This window comes from Puma concolor, chromosome D3 (genome assembly GCF_028749965.1).
Source record: "Puma concolor isolate L17-30 chromosome D3, mPumCon1.1.hap2, whole genome shotgun sequence".
NCBI classification, from domain to species: Eukaryota; Metazoa; Chordata; class Mammalia; order Carnivora; family Felidae; genus Puma; species Puma concolor.
In genome coordinates this window covers 9,749,032-9,767,353 of record NC_141678.1, presented here as the reverse complement: position 1 = coordinate 9,767,353, position 18,322 = coordinate 9,749,032, and the positions used below count along the sequence as shown (strand labels likewise).

The 18,322-nt window shown below is 42.8% G+C and overlaps 2 protein-coding genes across 16 annotated transcripts in view; one reads left to right on the top strand and one right to left on the bottom strand.

The window, feature by feature from the left end:
- The window catches only part of TMEM116 (transmembrane protein 116), a 173,498-nt gene that overhangs the window by 103,613 nt on the left and 51,563 nt on the right, over positions 1–18,322 (top strand). For 6 of the 15 annotated variants that reach the window (XM_086681721.1, XM_086681719.1, XM_086681717.1 and 3 more), the window contains one exon: positions 15,199–15,322. The exons of 5 other annotated variants lie outside the window; for them this stretch is intronic. In XM_086681721.1, the coding sequence (XP_086537847.1) occupies positions 15,199–15,322 (124 nt within the window). Of the gene's footprint in view, positions 1–4,492; positions 9,405–15,198; positions 15,323–18,322 lie in introns of those variants that run through there. 4 more of the 15 variants (XR_015242233.1, XM_086681720.1, XM_086681723.1 and 1 more) reach the window with 4 other exon arrangements.
- LOC147575294 (disintegrin and metalloproteinase domain-containing protein 1a-like) lies at positions 5,259–8,716 on the bottom strand. Its single transcript, XM_086681705.1, has one exon. The coding sequence runs from the start codon at positions 8,413–8,415 to the stop codon at positions 5,779–5,781; it is 2,637 nt and encodes an 878-aa protein (XP_086537831.1). The 5' UTR covers positions 8,416–8,716; the 3' UTR covers positions 5,259–5,778.

Here is an 18,322-nt window from a genome sequence, read left to right as displayed (position 1 = left end):
CCCCCACTCACACTCTGTCTCTCTCTCAAAAATAAGTAAACATTAAAATTTGTTTTTAAGTTTAAAAATTTTGATAGCTGTATGTCTAGAAGCAGGGTGAAAACTTATTTTAAAGTTGTTTTCATTGGTGGAGGAAGATTGCTTTTTTTAAATTTCACTTTATGAAAACATTTTAGTGAGACTTTTGATCAATACCCCACCCTAAATGACAAAATTCTACTCAGGAATGTAGTTTCAGCCCACAGCTAATAACATCATACACAGTGATAAAAATCTGAACGCTTTTCCTCTAAGATCAGGAACAAGACAAGGATACCGACTCTAACCACTTTTATTCAACATAGTATTGGAAATCCTAGCCAGAGAAATTGGGCAAGAAAAATAAAAGGCATCCAGAGAGGAAGAAGTAAAGCCTCACTACTTGCAGATGACATATAAAGACTCCACTAGGGTGCCTGGCTGGCTCAGTCAGTAGAGCATGAGACTCTTGATCTCAGGGTTGTAAGTTCAAGCCCCATGTTGGCTGTAAAGTTTAAACATTATTAATAGTAAGTAATAAAGACTCCAACAGAAAATTTAGAACTAGTAAGTGAATTCAGTCAAGTTGCAGGATGCAAAATCAATATACAAAATCAGTTGTGTTTCTATACACTAATAATGAATATCAGAAAAATTAAGAGCCCCATTTACAATTGCCTCAAAAAGAATAAAATACCTAGGAATAAATTTAACCAAGGAGGTGAAAGACCTGTAATTGAAAACTGTAAGACGCTGATGGAAGACATTGAGGAAGACACAAAGAAATGGAAAGATACTTCATGCTTATGGGTTGGAAGAATTCATATTGTTTATTTTTTTAATGTTTATTTTTGAGAGAAGCAGAACAGGCAGAGAGAGAGGGAGACACAGAATCTGAAGCAGGCTCCAGGCTCCGAGCTGTCAGCACAGAGCCTGACGCAGGGCTCAAACCCATGAGCCGCGAGATCATGACCTGAGCAGAAGTTGGATGCTTAACTCACTGAGCCACCCAGGTGCCCCAAGAATTAATATTGTTAAAATGCCCATACTATCCAAAGAAATCTACAGATTGAGTTCAGTTCCTACAAAAATTTCACAGTATTTTTATGTAGAAATAGAATAAATACCCTAAAATTTGTGTGGAACCACAAAAGTAACCAAAACAATCTTAAGAAAGAAGAACAAAGTTGGAAGCATCACACTTTCTGATTTCAAACTATATTACAAAAGCTTAGTAATCAAAACCGTATGGCATTGGCATAAAAACAGACACATAGGTCAATGGAACAGAATAGAAAGCCCAGAAGTAAACTCACACATATAGGCAATTAATTTAGGACAGTAAAGCCACAAATAGGCAATGGGGAAAGGACAGTCTCTTAAATGATGTTGGGACAACTGTACAGCCACATGCAAAAGAATGAAGCTGGACCACTATCATACCCATACACAAAAATTAACTTAAAATTGATTAAAGATTTGAACATAAGACCTGAAACCATACAACTCCTAGAAGAAAACATAGGCGATAAGCTTCTTGACATTGGTCTTGGTAGTGCTTTTTTGGATCTGACACCAAAAGCAAAGGCAACAAAAGCAAAAATAAACAACTGAAACTACATCAAACTAAAAGTTTCCATAGCAAAGGAAATCATCAACAGAATGAAATCATCAACTACTGAATGGGAGAAAATACTTGCAAATCATGTATTTAATAAGGAGTTAATATCCAAAACATGTAAAGAACTCATACGACTAAAAAGCAGTAAAACAACCCAATCAAAAAATGGGAAGAGGATCTGAATAGACATTTTTCCAAAGAAGACCTACCAGGGGACATCTGGGTGACTTAGTTGGTTAAGCGTCTGACTCTTGATTTTGCTCGGGTCATGATCTCCATGTTTGTGGAATTGGGGCTCTGTGCTGAATGTGTGGTGCCTGCTTTGAATTCTCTCTCCCATTCTCTCTGCCCCTCTCCTGCTCGTGTGCATGCAGGTGCATATGCACACACGCTCTCTCTATATATGTATGTATATTTGTATATGTATTTATATATATTTATTTATATATATATGTTTATATATATAAAAACATAGGAGCACCTGGGTGGGTCAGTCGGTTAAGCGTCAGGCTTTGGCTCAGGTCATGGTCTCCTGGCTCTTGATTTAGAGCCCTGCTTCCAGCTCTGTGCTGACAGCTTGGAGCCTGGGGCCTGCTTTGGATTCTGTGTCTGTCTCCTTTTCTCTGCCACTCTCCCGCTCATGTTCTTTCTCCCTCTTTCAAAAATGAATAAACATTAAAAATTTTTTAAAGGCCATACAGATGGCCAACAGGTTCATGAAAAGGAGCTCAGTATCACTCATCATCAGGGAAATGCAAATCAAAGCTACACTGAGATATCACCCTACACCTGTTAGAATGGTTATTATCAAAAATGCATGAACTAACAAGTGTTGGTGAGGATGTGGACAAAAGGGACCCCTTGTGCGCTATTGGTGGGAATGTAAATTGGTGCATCCACTATGGAAAACACTATGGCATTTTCTCAAAAAAGTTAAAAATAGAACTACTATATGATTTAGTAATTCCACTATTGGCTATCCAAAGGAAACAAAACACTAACTTGAAAAGATACCTGTACCTTCATGTTCACTGCAGCATTATTGACAATAGCCAAGACATGGAAGCTACCTAAGTGTTATCAGTGGATGAATGGATAAAGAAAATGTGAAAATATATATGTATGTTTATCTACTATATATAAAGGAGTATTTTATATATATATATATATATATATATATATATATATATATATATATATATATATATACATTCATTCAACAAGAAAAAGAAATTTGCCATATGTAACAACATGGATGGACCTTGACAGAATTTGAAATACATCCGTAGAGAAAGACCAATATCATATATTCTCAAATACATGTGGAATCTAAAAACAAACAAAAACCAGAAATACCTCATAGATACAAAGAACAAATGAAAAGTTTCCAGAGGCAGGGGATGAAGGGATTGGTGAAATGGGTGAAGGCAGTCAAGAGATACAGACTTTTCAATCATAGAATAAATAAGTCCTGGGGATATAATATACAGTATGATGACTAATACTGTGTTATATATTTGAAAGTTGCTAAGAAAGTAGAACTTACAGGTTCTAATAAGAAAAAAAATTATGTGTGGTGATGTATGTTAGCTTATTGTGATAATCATTTCGAAATATATCCAAATACAAATTACTGTGTTGTACACCTGAAACTAATGTTATGTCAATTGTATATCAATAAAAATAAAAAATAAGCTTAAGAAATGAAGTTTGAACATATAAAAAAGCTAAATTTTTGTCAAACTAATTTCATGCTTTGTCTCTGTTCTGTGTTCATGTGAGGTTATGATGACGTGATCTAGGTTTTCAGTTGTCATTAAAAAAAAAATTTTTCCCCTTCTCACTGGGCGCCAGAGAATGTGGTGGAATCTGATTCCAAGTAATGAGGATATTATCACAAGCACTCCTACAGGAACCATAAAGGATGTTAGGTCAGGTCAAAAAGGAGAGAGATGGCCTATCCAGGTCACCAGTTGGGCATGACCCCTGGACTCTTAGAAACATTAATACATATCTGCAGCATCCAAATGTTTTTCTTTTCCATATTATAATTTCTCTTTGTTCCCCTCAACCACAAATGTAGATAAAAATGTAGAGCCTGGATGGAGCTGTGCTTTGAGGAACTAAGGGAAGGGCCTGGGTCTCCGCTCGCCTAAGGCAGCACAGAAAGGACAATAGTTGACCAGGAAAGATGGGCAAAATATAGAAGCGGGTCACCATCAGAAGTTTTAGGAAAGCAGCTGTCTGTTGACTGCTGACACAGATTATTGGATAGTGCTACAAGTATTCGTCAGAATCCCTCAGATGGGGAGGGGAGTCAGGTGAAAAGGTGTGCTTTCTAGAGTACACACAATGCGGAATTGTCACCTGAGCTTTACAAGAAACTCGGACCCTTGGAACACGGAGATTTCATAGCCCAAGTTACATCTGCTTTCTCCTGCCCACATTAAAACTGGCCACCTGCCCTACCATAGACTATCATAATCTGGTTTAAACTTCATTTGCTGGAATTTGAGATTTTATAAACTTTTGATTACTTGACAATTTATAAATGTTTAGCAATCGATATTGTGTCTAGATTTCACTTGTGTTAAGGAGTAGCAAGAGACCTTCTGCCCAGGGAATGAATCTGGCCCTATATTTTATGGTTAGCACCATTTAATTATTCACTGGATAAACATTTATTAAGCATCTACAACCAACACTAAATAAGATGACCATTCCATGATGTCAGGATGTAATAGGAGAAAAGACATTTTCATCAATAATGATTACACAATTTTGGAATTCATAATAGAGGTCAGTTAGGGGCATATACCTATTGAGTGTCTTCCCCATCACTTTTTACCACAGGAAAAAGCTCATGAAGAAATGGAAAATGGAGACTGAGTCATACCTGAGGAAAGATACAGGTTCTACTACTTAACCAGATCTAGAGCAAATTTTCTTTGCTTCCTCATGAACAAGATGGAGGTTTCATAGGGAAGTTGGGAGGATTAAGTTGAGACAATGAATGCAAAGTATTTAATACAGTTCCTAGCACAGAATGAATAGCATTAATATTACACTTGCTTTGTGCTGTCTTCACTAAGTAATATCTACCACCTCTAAGCTCCATTACCTGTAATTGGAGAGATTGCTTCAGATGTCAGTCAACAAGTTATTAGTTTCAATAAATTTTAAAAATAGACAAAATTTTAGTTTTGTACATATACTTAGCACTGTGGTAGGGGCCTCTATACTATTATAAAATTAGTATAAATAGAGTTTGCTAAGTCTACATGATGTTCATCAGACATGAGATATTTGGAGATCTGAAATTCATCCCATGAAGATTAGTACAGAGGAAATGCTATGAAAGCTTCTCTAAAAGAAAAAGAAATGAAACCTTTTCGATAAAGAGTGAGGATGGCTATAGGAAGGTCTTGGAAATACCAGGAAGTAATAAATTGTATATACATATGTCATATTAAACATCTGCCAGATTTGATAAGGTACATGACTTCAACACTTGCCCCTTGACAATCAGGGTCTTCTGGTTTACCAGGTATAGCACATCCCACAGAGTCCCAGAACAAAGTAGACTCAATAACTATGCCAAGTGGAATCTGAAGAGATGTATAATCTGAATAAAGTTTTATTTATTTTTGGATTTAAACACTCCTCGTTTTCTGAATGCACATTTATAGGACAAATTGCTCACATTAAAAACTGTCCTCATAATATGTAGTGGTATTGCAATGAAAAAACAAGTGAAAATAATAAATGTAGGTACATGTGGTAATGTATGTCAAACAGCCTACATGAAAGATGACGTGTCCTAAAAAAGTTCCTGGTGAATGGAAAAAAATGGCCCAAGGCAGACAATGATGTCTATAGATGTATATGAAGAGTTCAAATGAAACGTGGAAAAGTAAGTAGTAAAACATTTACTATATTAAATAAATAAAACCTCAGTTACTAAAATGAATAATAAAAGCAGATGAATCCCTGCTCCTACATGAGTATATTTTTACGGACTGAATAATTCTAGTTAGAGCCACTGGAGCTATCAATTCCCACTTCACCTATACATCCCTGAGCCTTTCATTCCCACTCAGTGCTTGAGATGTTTGATATATTTGACTTCTTCCTCCCTCTTATGGCTCTGATTCCTCCTCTTCCTCCTCTTCCTCTTCCTCCTCTTCCTCTTTCTCTTTCTCTTTCTCTTTCTCTTTCTCTTTCTCTTTCTCTTTCTCTTCCTCTTCCTCTTCCTCTTCCTCTTCCTCTCCCTCTTCTGATGGAGGCTCTTCAGCTGCCTCTTCTGCAGCAGGTATTTCAGGCTCTGGGGGCTTTACCACAGCCTTTTCTGGACCCTTTTCTGTGGGTTCTGGATGAGCTTCTTTTGTACATTTACAAAGGATGATGACACAAACAATTATCAATACTGTGCCCAAAAGTATCAGGAGTAATATGAGCAAATAGTCTGAGAAATTTTCTTTATCTTTGTGAACAGTGGTAGTGTTTTGAGTTTCACCTGGGTGTGGTGCACTAGGAGAGCCACTGTCCACACTACCCCCATTTCCTGCAGTTTTGCAGTTGGGGGGTGCATAGCCAGCCTCACAATGGCAGTGCTTTAAATTGTTGCAAACTCCTCTCCCATTACACATTTGCTTCGGTTCACAGTCGTAGTTGAGCACAGCATGATCAGTGCAGGAGCGATTCATACAGATTTTCTCTGGGGCACAAAGAGTGCCAATGTGCACATATCCATTATCAGGGATATCAGTAATGTCATAGACATCCATGCTCCAGCAGAAATCATCTTTATGAGGGACCTGAATCATTGTTTGATTAGGTTTAATTTCTGGTACATGTTTAATATTTGTACATATGATTTTCCCACAATATATGTTTTCATCCTCACATTTAATGTATTCTGACCTAGGTGATGTGGGAAAGCCACAGTTTCCAAATCGGTCTCCTTTGGTGTTCATGGAAATGTAACAGTCTTCTGGGGCAGACCTTGCAGGGTACCCAAAGACATGTAGACATTGAATATCCGGGGTCCTGCACACACCCTGAACACAATAGTGAACTCTTTCACAAGTTGTACCATCTTGCTTGTATGTGTCGTGGGGGCATATTGCAGTTGTACCATCACAATATTCAGGAAGGTCACACTCTCCAAGAGCAGGACGACATATGAATCCCTTTTCTGCAAATCCACATGTTTCATTACAGCAGGGTCCAGGACTACACTTTGCATTTTCCTTCAGCCTACATGTTTGGTCACAGCACCGGTTATTACCACAGTCAGGTCCACAGTCACACTCCTCATTGTCCTCCAACACACCATTTCCACACTCTGCATTCCTACGCAGGCGATGTTGGGGCCGAGGCTTGTTAAATAGGCAGCCCCCTTTGTGTTCCCGGAGGAACTGGTAGAAGTAATCAGAGCTGCAGTTGCTGAAGCCACCTTCTTTGGTGATATTTTCACGCATGAGGCACAAGCGTTTATCTCTACAAGCGCAGGCCGAGTGGTCGTGCCGAATACCCAAGTTGTGCCCAAGCTCGTGGGCCATGAGCGCTGCAAACAGGAGGACGTCTTCATGATGGAAGGACTCAACGGCTGCCGCAAAGCCACTTGAACAGGCACCACTGAGAAATGCCTGTCCCACGTCTCCTTCAGGACGATGTCCGACGATCATGTGGGCAACATCGTGCTTCACACGACGGGAGAGCTTCTCCTGTCTCCAGCTGTTGAAATTCCCGAGTGTAACTTGCAAGTCCGCCGGGACTTCTATGAGGTCCCTCTCGGTCCAAATCTCCATTCCAGCCAGCACCACCTCTGTGTTTATCCCCCTGGTGAAGCTGTTGGCCAGAGCGGTGATGTCCATGACCCTCTGGACTGTCTCACTGACGTCACTGCCCCACATTTGGAACCGCTGGTTGTTGACCACGACAAACATCTCCACGTACTTGGTGTGTGACCAAAAGGAGGACGGTGCCTGTGGACTGTGAGGCTTCCTGCTCCCCTGCTGCCGGCTGGCAGGCGCCACTTGGCTGCCTTTGGAAGTGACCCCACAGGAGACTCGAGCTTGGTGTGCCATCGCGTACAACACATGTTCAGAGCGTTTCGAAGTGTCCTTGGGCTTAATGCCATAGGGTTTCCCCTCCTTAATCAGGATGCCCCTGAGGCCTGAACAGGTGTTGAGAGAAACAAAAGAACCCGGGACTCCTTCTATGTAGCCTTCATAGTGACAGTCATGTGAGATGAAAGGCATTTCTTGCCCCAGGACGCCACCGTGGTAGCTGAAGACTGGAAAGTCCTTCACAAAACAGTCTCTCTTCGCCTTCAGGTGAATCATCCATTTCTGGCCCTGCATTAAGAGCATATAGGATGCCTTTTCCACTGGGTCTTCCCTTCCCTTGACTGTCAGGCTCTTGGGGATGACTGTTTCATAAGAAGAGTAATATACAGATCCCAGGTCACAGTACAAGGTTGGCAGGAAAATCAACGCCAACACTAGCATGATCCCCAACCTGACACACGGAGGTCCCGGCACCACTAGTGCCCACCTCGAGCCCTTCATTTGGGGAGCCCGAGTCGGAAGTGCTCTGCCAGCCTCATGTGTAACCACTTGGTATTTCTGTAGACAAGACAAGGAGGAGGCAGAGTGTCTCACAGAGGCTGCCACTGGCATGGCCATTGTGAATCGGTTGATGGTGTGCGGCCTGTGTCCATTAGCAGCAGCCCTCCCTGACACGCCGACCCTCACATGGGAGTCTGGCATTATGGAGTCAAGGCATTAGCTCCAGATCTATGCTGGCTGTAGGAAGGGTGGCTGGCTGCTGCCTACTTCTGAGAGACACAGCCTCTGGCTGTGTCCTTTCCAGTCTCTCTGATCTCTCTGTAATCCTTCAGATAGTGTCCTTTCTCTGTGACTTCCTTCCACAGCATCAGCTTCGGTGCTCCGTGGCTACGGTCCTTTTGACACCGTGGAGTGATGTAATCACGAAGGGCTGTGAACTCTAAAACGCAAGACCATCCCTTGAGAGTGGAAACAAAACCTGCATGCCTCCTTCAACTGTGCCACACGGAACGCCCCGCCCCGCCCCCACCCCTCCTGTTGTCCGTTGCTTGACTAACTCCAAGTGTTCCAGACCAGGGGGCTTAGACATCTTTGGTGGGCACCCTCTGTTGCTCACTTCCCCTCTTCTAAACCTCTTGCTCTGTAACACATGGACATGATAACTCAGAGTGTCCTTTATCCCTCAGTGAGGCATTATAGTGACGTGCACATCTCCCAGGCCAGTCTGTTCGCTAAGGCAAATGGGGTGGTGGGCCTGTGCCGCAAGATAGACCCAAGTGGGCTGGCGACCCATGGGGCACGGGTCAATACGCCTATGTTTTAACATCTTCAAAGCTCGGTTCCTCAAGTTCTGTTTATGACACTGTCCAAAAGTGTGTATGGGAGAGGCCAACAGAGCAGCCTCCTCTTACGTGCGAGTGTGAGTATCATGGGCATGTCAGTGGGTGAGTCCAGGCCCACACCCTTCTCGGGATGGCCCTGACATATGGCATGATGCTAAGGTTATGCCCGCTGTGAACTAGGTATCCTAAAAGTCTCCCCTGTGTTAGAATGTGGCCTCTACATGTCCAGTGACCACTTCAGTTTGTTCACCTTTATACCCTCAGGTCTAGAAGAGTGCTTGTCCAAGAGTAGATGAACAAGAATTATTTACTGAGTGAATAAATGACTCCCAGGTATGGGTGCTCTGATTGATGTCTCATCTGTTGCATGTTATTCGTTTGTACTTGCTGAACACCTGCCCTGAATGGCTGAAAGTGTCTTCAGGAAAACTCACAACCATGCTGACTAATGGCACATTTGTGATCTCAATGTGTACCTCTTCCTACATTTCACCGGTCAGGTCACCCTAATTTCTTCTTGCCTCACATTTCACTGAGAATATGGAAGCAATCGAAAGGGAACTTCCACATGTAGAAGCCAGGCGAGCCCACCTGTACCTAGATTTTCCTCCTACTGTAGTGGATAAATTGTCCATGCTCCACTCTGAGGCCTATCCCTCTGTTTGTATCTAGAGTCACCTTCGCATTCTGTTTCTCATGGGCTTCACTTTTCCAGTGGTCCCGTCTCTCTTTTACACCTTAAACATCTGTTTGTCCATTGTATCCTATCTCATTATGTGCTGTAATATCTCACTTTTATGAAACCATCCTTCTCAGTTCATATCACTGCCCAGTCACATCCAGGTTCTCTTCTCTGTTTCACAAGGAAACTTTTTTGAAAGGGTGTGTAAACATTCTGTTCCAAGTTGCATCACTAACTTTCTTTTCCAAAATGTTTTCCCTTGAAATACAGCACAAACACTACACGTGCATGAAACATGAATGTATTTTACTACGAGTTACTAAAAAGAGAACAGCTGAGCCAGATACAAAAGGACAACTATGTTATGATTACATTTATTTGAGGTTCCTCAAAGAGTCAAGTTCAAGAGACAGAAAGTAGAATAGAGGTGACCGGGAGCTGGGGAAAAGAGTAATGGGGGAGTTCTTGTTTAATGGGTGCAGACCTGCAGCTTGGGATGATGAAAAGTTCTGTAAATGGGTGGTGGTGACAGTTGTCCAACAGTGTGAATGTATTTAATGCCACCAAACTGTACACTGAAAAACAGTTAAGATGGTTGATGTTACATATATTTCACTCAGGGAGAGAAATAGCTGTGTGTGTACAACTCCACTGAAGTAATCAACAGTTTCAGCTCCACAGAAGTCACCCATTTACCATTCATTGCCAATCACAAACCCTCCTGCTCCAGAGAGAACCATGATCCTCTCTCTTTTGGTAACTCCTTTCTCACTTCTTAAAAAATTGTTTTGCTTCCTAAATAAGGCATCCCAGAATTGTGGAATTTAGTTTACTTGTCTTTTAGTGACACCTTTATTGAGCTACAACTCACATAGTTTAAAGAGTACAATTCAGTGGTTTGTAGTATGTTCAGAAAATTATGCAGGCATCACCACAGTCGAGTTTGGAACATTTTCCTCAGCCTCCAAGGAAAGCTCTCGTATTCATTATCAGTCCCTCCCCACTCTCCCCTCCCCTGAGCCCCTGGCCACCACTAGTGTACTTTCCGGCTCTATGAATGTCTGTTCCAGGCATTTCATAGCAATGGACTTTCTACCCGTGTGGTTTTCTGTGACTCCCTTGTTTCACCTCGCATCTTGTCAAGGATGAGCCATGTTGTAATATGTGTCCGTACCTCCTTGCGTTTTGGCCAAATAACGCATGCTTTTTGAATGAGTATTTACCGCATTTTATTTTTTGACCCATCAGTCGATGACCATTTTGATTGTGTCCACTTTTTGGCTATTGTGAATAATCCTGCTGCTATGGTCATTTGAGTACAAGTTTTTGCATGGACAAATGTTTTCATTTGCCTTGGGTAGGTTCTTGGGAGTGGAAGTGCTCGGTCCTATGTTAAGTCTGTTTAGCCTTTTGAGGAATGGCCCAACTGTTTTCTAAAGCAGCTACACAATTTTACATTCCTGGCAGCAGTAAGTGAGGATTCCAGTTTCTCCACATCCTCTGACATTCATTCCTGCCTGTCCTTTTGATTTTAGCCATCCTAGTGGATGTAAACTGGTATCTCGTTGTAGTTTTGATTTGCACTTTTCTGATAATTAGTAATATTGCACAGCCCCCTTCGTATTCTTATTGGTCATTTATTTCTTCTTTGGAGAAATGTCTCTTCACATCCCATGCCCTTTTAAAATTGGGTGTCTTTCTCCTTGACTTGTGAGAGTTCTTAATATTGTCTGGGCATTAGTCCCTATCACGTAGATGATCTGCAAGTATTCTCTCCCATCCCGTGGGCTGTCTTTTCACTTCCTCAGTGCTGTGTTTCTCTCCGAGCGGACAGCTATTTCATTTTTCTTCTTCTTTTTTTCCTAATGCGTTAAAACACACAGAACATGAATTTTACCGGTTTTAAGGACACACTTCACTGGTTTTAAATGCATCCATAATGTTGTGCTGCCGCCACCACTATCGATCTCCGGGACTCTTTTCGTCTTTTGACTGAAACTCCATAGTCAATAAACTATACATCCCCAGGGTCTCCTTGCCTCCATCCCCTCGCAACCACCATTCTACTTTCTGTGTCTGTGATTGTGACTACTCTGAGTAATTCCTGTGAGTGGAATCACAACAGTATTTGTCTTTGGGGGACTGGCTTATTTCACTTAGCGTAACGTCCCCAAGGTCCATCTGTGTTGTAGCATGCGTCAGAATATTTTTTCTTTCTAATGGTGAGTAGAAATATTTTTTCTTTCTAAGGGTGTTACATTGTATATGTGTATACCACATTTTGCTTATCCGTTCGTCGCCCGTTGGTGGATACTTAAGTTGCTTCCGTGTTTTAGCCACTGTGAATAGTGCTGCTAAGCACATGACATACAAATATCTCTTCCAGACCCTGCTTTCAGCTCTTTTGGGTATATGCCCAGAAGTGGAATTGCCGGATCGTACAGCAATTCTATTTCCGATCTTTTGAGGAACCGCGACACTGTGTTCTGCAGTGGCTGTATCATTTTACGTTGTCACTGATAGCACACGTGGGTTCCAATTTGCTTCACATCCTCTCCAGCACTTGCTCTTTTCTGGGTTTTTTGACAGTAGCCATCCTCATGGGTATGAGGTGGTACCTCAGTGGACTTTTGATTTGCATTTCCCTAATGATTGGCGATGTAGGCCATTGGTGTATCTTCTTTGCAGACATGTCTTTTTGAGTCTTTGGCCCATTCTTTGAATCAGGTTGTTGATTTTATAGTTGTTGAGTTTTAGGAGCTTCTCTGTATATTCTGGATGTTAATCCCTTCTCAGATACTTGACTTGCAAATATTTCCTTCCATTCTGTGAGTAGCCTTTTTACTGTGTTAATAGTGTTTTTTGGGGGCGCCTGGGTGGCGCAGTTGGTTAAGCGTCCGACTTCAGCCAGGTCACGATCTCGCGGTCCGTGAGTTCAAGCCCCGCGTCGGGCTCTGGGCTGATGGCTCAGAGCCTGGAGCCTGTTTCCGATTCTGTGTCTCCCTCTCTCTCTGCCCCTCCCCTGTTCATGCTCTGTCTCTCTCTGTCCCAAAAATAAATAAACGTTGAAAAAAAAATTAAAAAAAAAATTAGTGTTTTTTGATGCACAAGATCTAAAAATTTTCTTGAAGTCCATTTTGTCTTTTTTTGTTGTTGTTTTCTGTGCCTTCGGTGTCATTAGTTGGGGAAATCTTTGCCAAATCCAGTGCCGTGAAACTTTTGCCTTCTGTTTTCTTCTAAGAGTTGATAGCAAGACAGGTCCTGTGAATGGGGATTTTCTGGGGAAGTGCCAGATGTGTAAGTTAGTAACAGTTCTATGGCCATGGGGCCTTTGAAGAAGCTCCAAACTGTTCTGCCCCTTACACTGGGTGCTAGGCCGCCTGTTTTCACAGCTACTGCTGTTGATAGGATGTGGTTTTTCAAGGCTAGTGGGGACCTGAGGGAGAAGGGGGATATGGGACTAGGGCAATTAAAACTTCACAGAGTTCACTGCTCTAACCAAGATTCGGCTGCTTTACTGTTTCTGTTTTTGAACAAACCGGCTTCACATGGTTCTGTCTTGGATTAATTTTCATACTGGCGAAAAATTGATTTTGACTGTTTTTGCCTGTGTTGTGACTACCTTTATGGAGGAGGGGACTTGGGGGGGACCCTGCTTTAACCATTTGGAAATCTTCCTGTTTTACCTCTTAACTTCATGTGAATTCATAGGAATGCAGTGTGGCCGGCCTCTTTTGCTCCACATGGTATTTGAGTTTACACTTACTCTTTTTGGGTGCCGCCATAGCTCATTCCTTTCCACGTTGTTCTACACTTGCATTTCTCTTTGTGGATCAGTCACAACATTCACTGTATTATCTGTGAACACAGGGTTCTTTTCTTTGGGAATACTATGAAGAGTGCTTCTATGACCATTTTTGTCCAGTAACATGATGCAAATAAGCAGCAAGTTCTAGGGTGTTTGCCTAGGAGTAAAATAGCTAAGTTACAGGGTACTTGAGACAATGAATGTAACTAGACAATAAAAAGTGCTATTTAAAAGCAGCACGGCTGTGTACATTTCTGAAGCAGTTTATGAGCGTTTCCACCGTTCCGCGGCAATACTTGGAGTTTTCAGTTTTATATAGTCAATCTTGGGTGTGTGGTGATATCTCTTTGTGGCTATCTAATCTGTATTTCTCTGAATACTGATGACATTGAACACTTCCACGGATGTTTGTTTGACTCATCCTTTACATCTTGACTCCAGTAGAATGAGCTTTCATTCCCACCCATCCATCCAAACTGCTCTGCTCCCGGATACCAATGGGTAACTCTCCGTTGTCATATCAAACGATCACCACTCCGTCCTCACCTTACGGGCCTATTGACAGCATTTAAAAGATGATGGGTATGTTCTGCCTTGCCTTTTAAAACAATCACCCTGCCCGCTGGGTGGAGAGTAGGCTATTGAGGGGAACCAGGGTGGAAGCAGAGAGACCAGCTAGAGACTCTACAGTTGGCCAAGAGGGAGTAGACGATGGCTTGCAGTGCACTGGAGAGTGGGGTGGGGGCGGTGGTGATAAGAGGTCACATTCTGGATATATGTTGATGATAGAGCCAAGAGAATTTGCGGGTGGACTGGGTTTGAAGTGTAAAACTCTCCCAGAAACACGTTCTTGCTTGGTTTTCAGGACAGTGCTCTCTCCTGGTGGTAGCCCTACCATACCAGCCACTTCTCCCACTTCTTTCCTGAATCCTCACCTTATCAACACCTACACATGGAATGTCCTGGAGCTAAGTCCTCACCCAGTCCTCAGATCTGTTCCTTTCTCTAGCTGCTGTCTCCCTAGAGCACTCCCAGGACAGTGTCAGCCTGTCCCTAGCTTGGATATCATCTCCATACTGACAACTCTCAAATATACATCTGTAGCTGACTTCCCTCCTGACTTCTAGACCCAGTCCTCTCGCTGCCTGCCTGGCATGCCCGCTTAGGTGTGTAATAGGCATCTCAAACTAAACATGTGCAACGGCTGCTCTTTCTACAGTCCTCTGCCCCTCAGTAAATGGCAACTCTGTTCTTGCAGTTGCTCAGGGCGGAGCCACTGGGGTTGTCCTTCCCGCCTTTGTCTCACACTCTACATCTGCTCCCACGGCAAATCCTTTGAGCTCTACCTCATAATCCTCCCAGACTCTAGCCTCTTCTCACCACTGACACTTCAACCACCATCCTCAAAGCCTCTGATATCTCCCACTTGGCAAATCCCAAGGTCTGTAAGGATTCTCTGCTCACGCAGGGGCTCATCGCCCTACCCCTGCCTGTTCCTTGATCATGTAGCATATGGAGTGATCCTTCAGTACTTCTCCGCTCTGGTCACTCCTTTGCTGAAGCCCCTCCATGCTTCCCATCTCCACTGAATAGAAAACATAACTCCTTACCAATGCTTACCAAGTCTTCATGTGATCTGTCTCCACCCACAGCCCTCAACTGCTACTCTCCACCATGCTCATTGTGTCCAGATAATGCTGACCTCCCTGCTGTTCTTCAAACATGCCAAGCATGCTGCCATCTCAGGACCTTTCCACCTAGACTTCCCTCTGCCAGGTTTGTTCTTCCCCTGATACCTGCTGAGCTTCTGCTGTCACCTTCTTTTTTGAAAAAATTGTGTTCATTTTTTTTTATTTTTTTTTTTTTATTATTTAAAAAAAATTTTTTTTTCAACGTTTATTTATTTTTGGGACAGAGAGAGACAGAGCATGAACGGGGAAGGGGCAGAGAGAGAGGGAGACACAGAATCGGAAACAGGCTCCAGGCTCTGAGCCATCCGCCCAGAGCCTGACGCGGGGCTTGAACTCATGGACCGCGAGATCGTGACCTGGCTGAAATCGGACGCTTAACCGACTGCGCCACCCAGGCGCCCCATTGTGTTCATTTTTGAGAGAGAGAGAGACTGAGAGCGAGCAGGGGAGGGGCAGAGAGAGGGAGACACAGAATCCGAAGCAGGCTCCAGGCTCCGAGCTGTCAGCACAGAGCCCGGCAGGGGGCTTGAACGCACAGACTATAAGATGATGACTTGAGCTGAAGTCGGATGCTTAACCGACTGAGCCACCCAGGCGCCCTTGCCCTTACTTTCTACCTGTCTCTCCTCAAATGTCACCTTCTCACACAGGTCTTCTCTGACCACTGCCTTCATATAACAGTCCACCCTGACACCACTCTACTTCCCCTTGCCCTGCTTCATTTTGTTCCATCACACAGATTATAACCTGGCACATCATGTCGTTATCCTTTTGTTTGTGCTGGGTTCACAGTTTTTTAAAATTTCCATGGGATCTGGGGCTTTGTCTTATTTACTACCATGTCTATTGTACTGGTAGTACAGTTCATAGGTAAAGACTCACTAGTGGTGGAACGAATGAACGAGTGAGACAATGAATGAATGAATGGATGGATGGGGAGAAGTGACACGTGTCAGTTTAATAGTAAAATTAGAGTTCTATAAAAAGCCTTGGGCTTGGATGGGGGGTGGGAGGGAGAGAGGGTGGGTGATGGGTATTGAGGAGGGCACCTTTTGGGATGAGCACTGGGTGTTGTATGGAAACCAATTTGACAATAAATTTCATATATAAATAAAAAAAAAAAAAGCCTTGGGCTTGGACAGCAAGGCTCAAATGTGCCAATTTGGTCCATCCCGAGCCATTTGCACTTTAAGGATTGAGGATACAGTCAGAAGAAGGAGAAGGCTAGAATCCGTGACTTAGGATCCAAGAAGCAAGACTGTTTTAATGCCACTATGGTCTTGAGAGGGGTCTAAGGAAAAGAATAAAGTCCTTACCAGTCTTACGTGGGTAAGGACTGGGCCCAAGGCAGTGATTGCCACATTAGCCAAATCTTATTCCTCCTCATCCTGAGATTTTCAGTTTAGTAGAGGAAGTAGAATATGTTTGCAAATGACCATATATAGGGTAGGTCAGAATGCCATAGGTATAAAGGAAATTCAGTATTATGACTCAGGAGTGGACAGACCTTACCGTTGCGGAACAACGTACAATTAATAGAGTCTTACAGCCATTGTCACAGTTGATGTTAGATCTTCTCGGTGTTTATTCGAGCACCCGCTGTATGCCAAGCACTGCACTGGATACCAGCACACACACACATTACCGAACTTAATCTCTCAACCGTTCTGTGAGAGGTAGCCTTTGTGGGTCATCATACTGAGGCAGAAACCCAGGCCCAAGGAAGTGAGGTTTCCTGTTCAAGACCAGTGAGCTAGAATGTAACGCTTAGGATTTAGGGACACGGAATGTGAAAGCCCCCTCGATAAGAAGAAAGGTGACTTTCTTCTTTTATTTATTTATTTAAAAAAATTTTAATGTTTATTTATTTTTGAGAGAGACAGAGACAGAGAGTAAGCGGGGAAGGGGCAGAGAGAGACAGAGATGCAGAAACTGAAGCATGCTCCAGACTCTGAGCGGTCAGCACAGAGCCCAACAAGGGGCTCAAACTCACGGACCGTGAGATTATGACCTGAGCTGAAGTCAGATGCTTAGTTAAGCCACTGAGCCAACCAGGTGCCCCGACTTTCTTCTTTTTTTAAAAAAAGTTACTGTTTACCCTCAGAAAGTTCTTCCTGGTTGGATTTATTAGGCTAGGAGAACACAGGACTCAATGCTTACACGGCACTCATGCTCTTAGCATCCAAGGAGGAGAAGACAACTCTCACAGTGCTTAGGAAAGGTAGCCTATTGTTTTCTCTTATGCTTAAATTGTTTTGTAAAACACTACTAGACATTTACGTTGGTCATCAAAATGGCAAACATGACAAGAAAGATGATTAAAAATTGTATCTGTTTTGGGGGCGCCCAAGTGGCTCATTCGGTTAAGTGTCCGACGTTGGCTCAGGTCACAACCTCACAGTTTGTGAGATGGAGCCCCACATCAGGCTCTGTGCTGACAGCGCGGAGCCTGGAGCCCGCTTCAGATTCTGTGTCTCCCTCTCTCTGTGCCCCTCCCCTGCTCTCACTCTGTCTCTTTCTCTCTCTCAAAAATAAACAAACATTTTTTAAAAATTGTATCTGTTTTGGAAAAAATCATGAATAAAACTAATGGTTTCTTCTTCTAGGTTCATATTGTGATAGAAAATGTAAATACTTCAGGAGAGACTCTGAATAGTTGGGGGATCTGATGTACTGGTATCATTTTGTTGCAAAAGTTTTATAGATTCCTGTCTGTGGGCTTTTCTTAAATCCTGACACATCAGTTACCTCCAAGTTGGGGTCTGTTCTTATTTTTACAAAGCACTGAATTGGTAGCCTTTGCTTTATTTCACATACTTAATTGCGTAGCTGTATTTTTCTACTGGCCTAGCTTACCTATGGACCATAAAGGAAGGCTTTGGGTGGAAAAGGGGTCAGTGGACGCATGAGGGAGGGCCTTCTCTCCTGCACCTTTTTCATGCGAAATTGTCCGCACTGACACCCTGCTTGTGATTCTTCAGCCACTGGAAACGCGTTACTAGAAGAAATGTCGCGGCTTCGAAGCTCACTCCCTTTGTGTCTCACACGGCTTTTTTTCCATTTCTCTAATAATGCATGAATACCT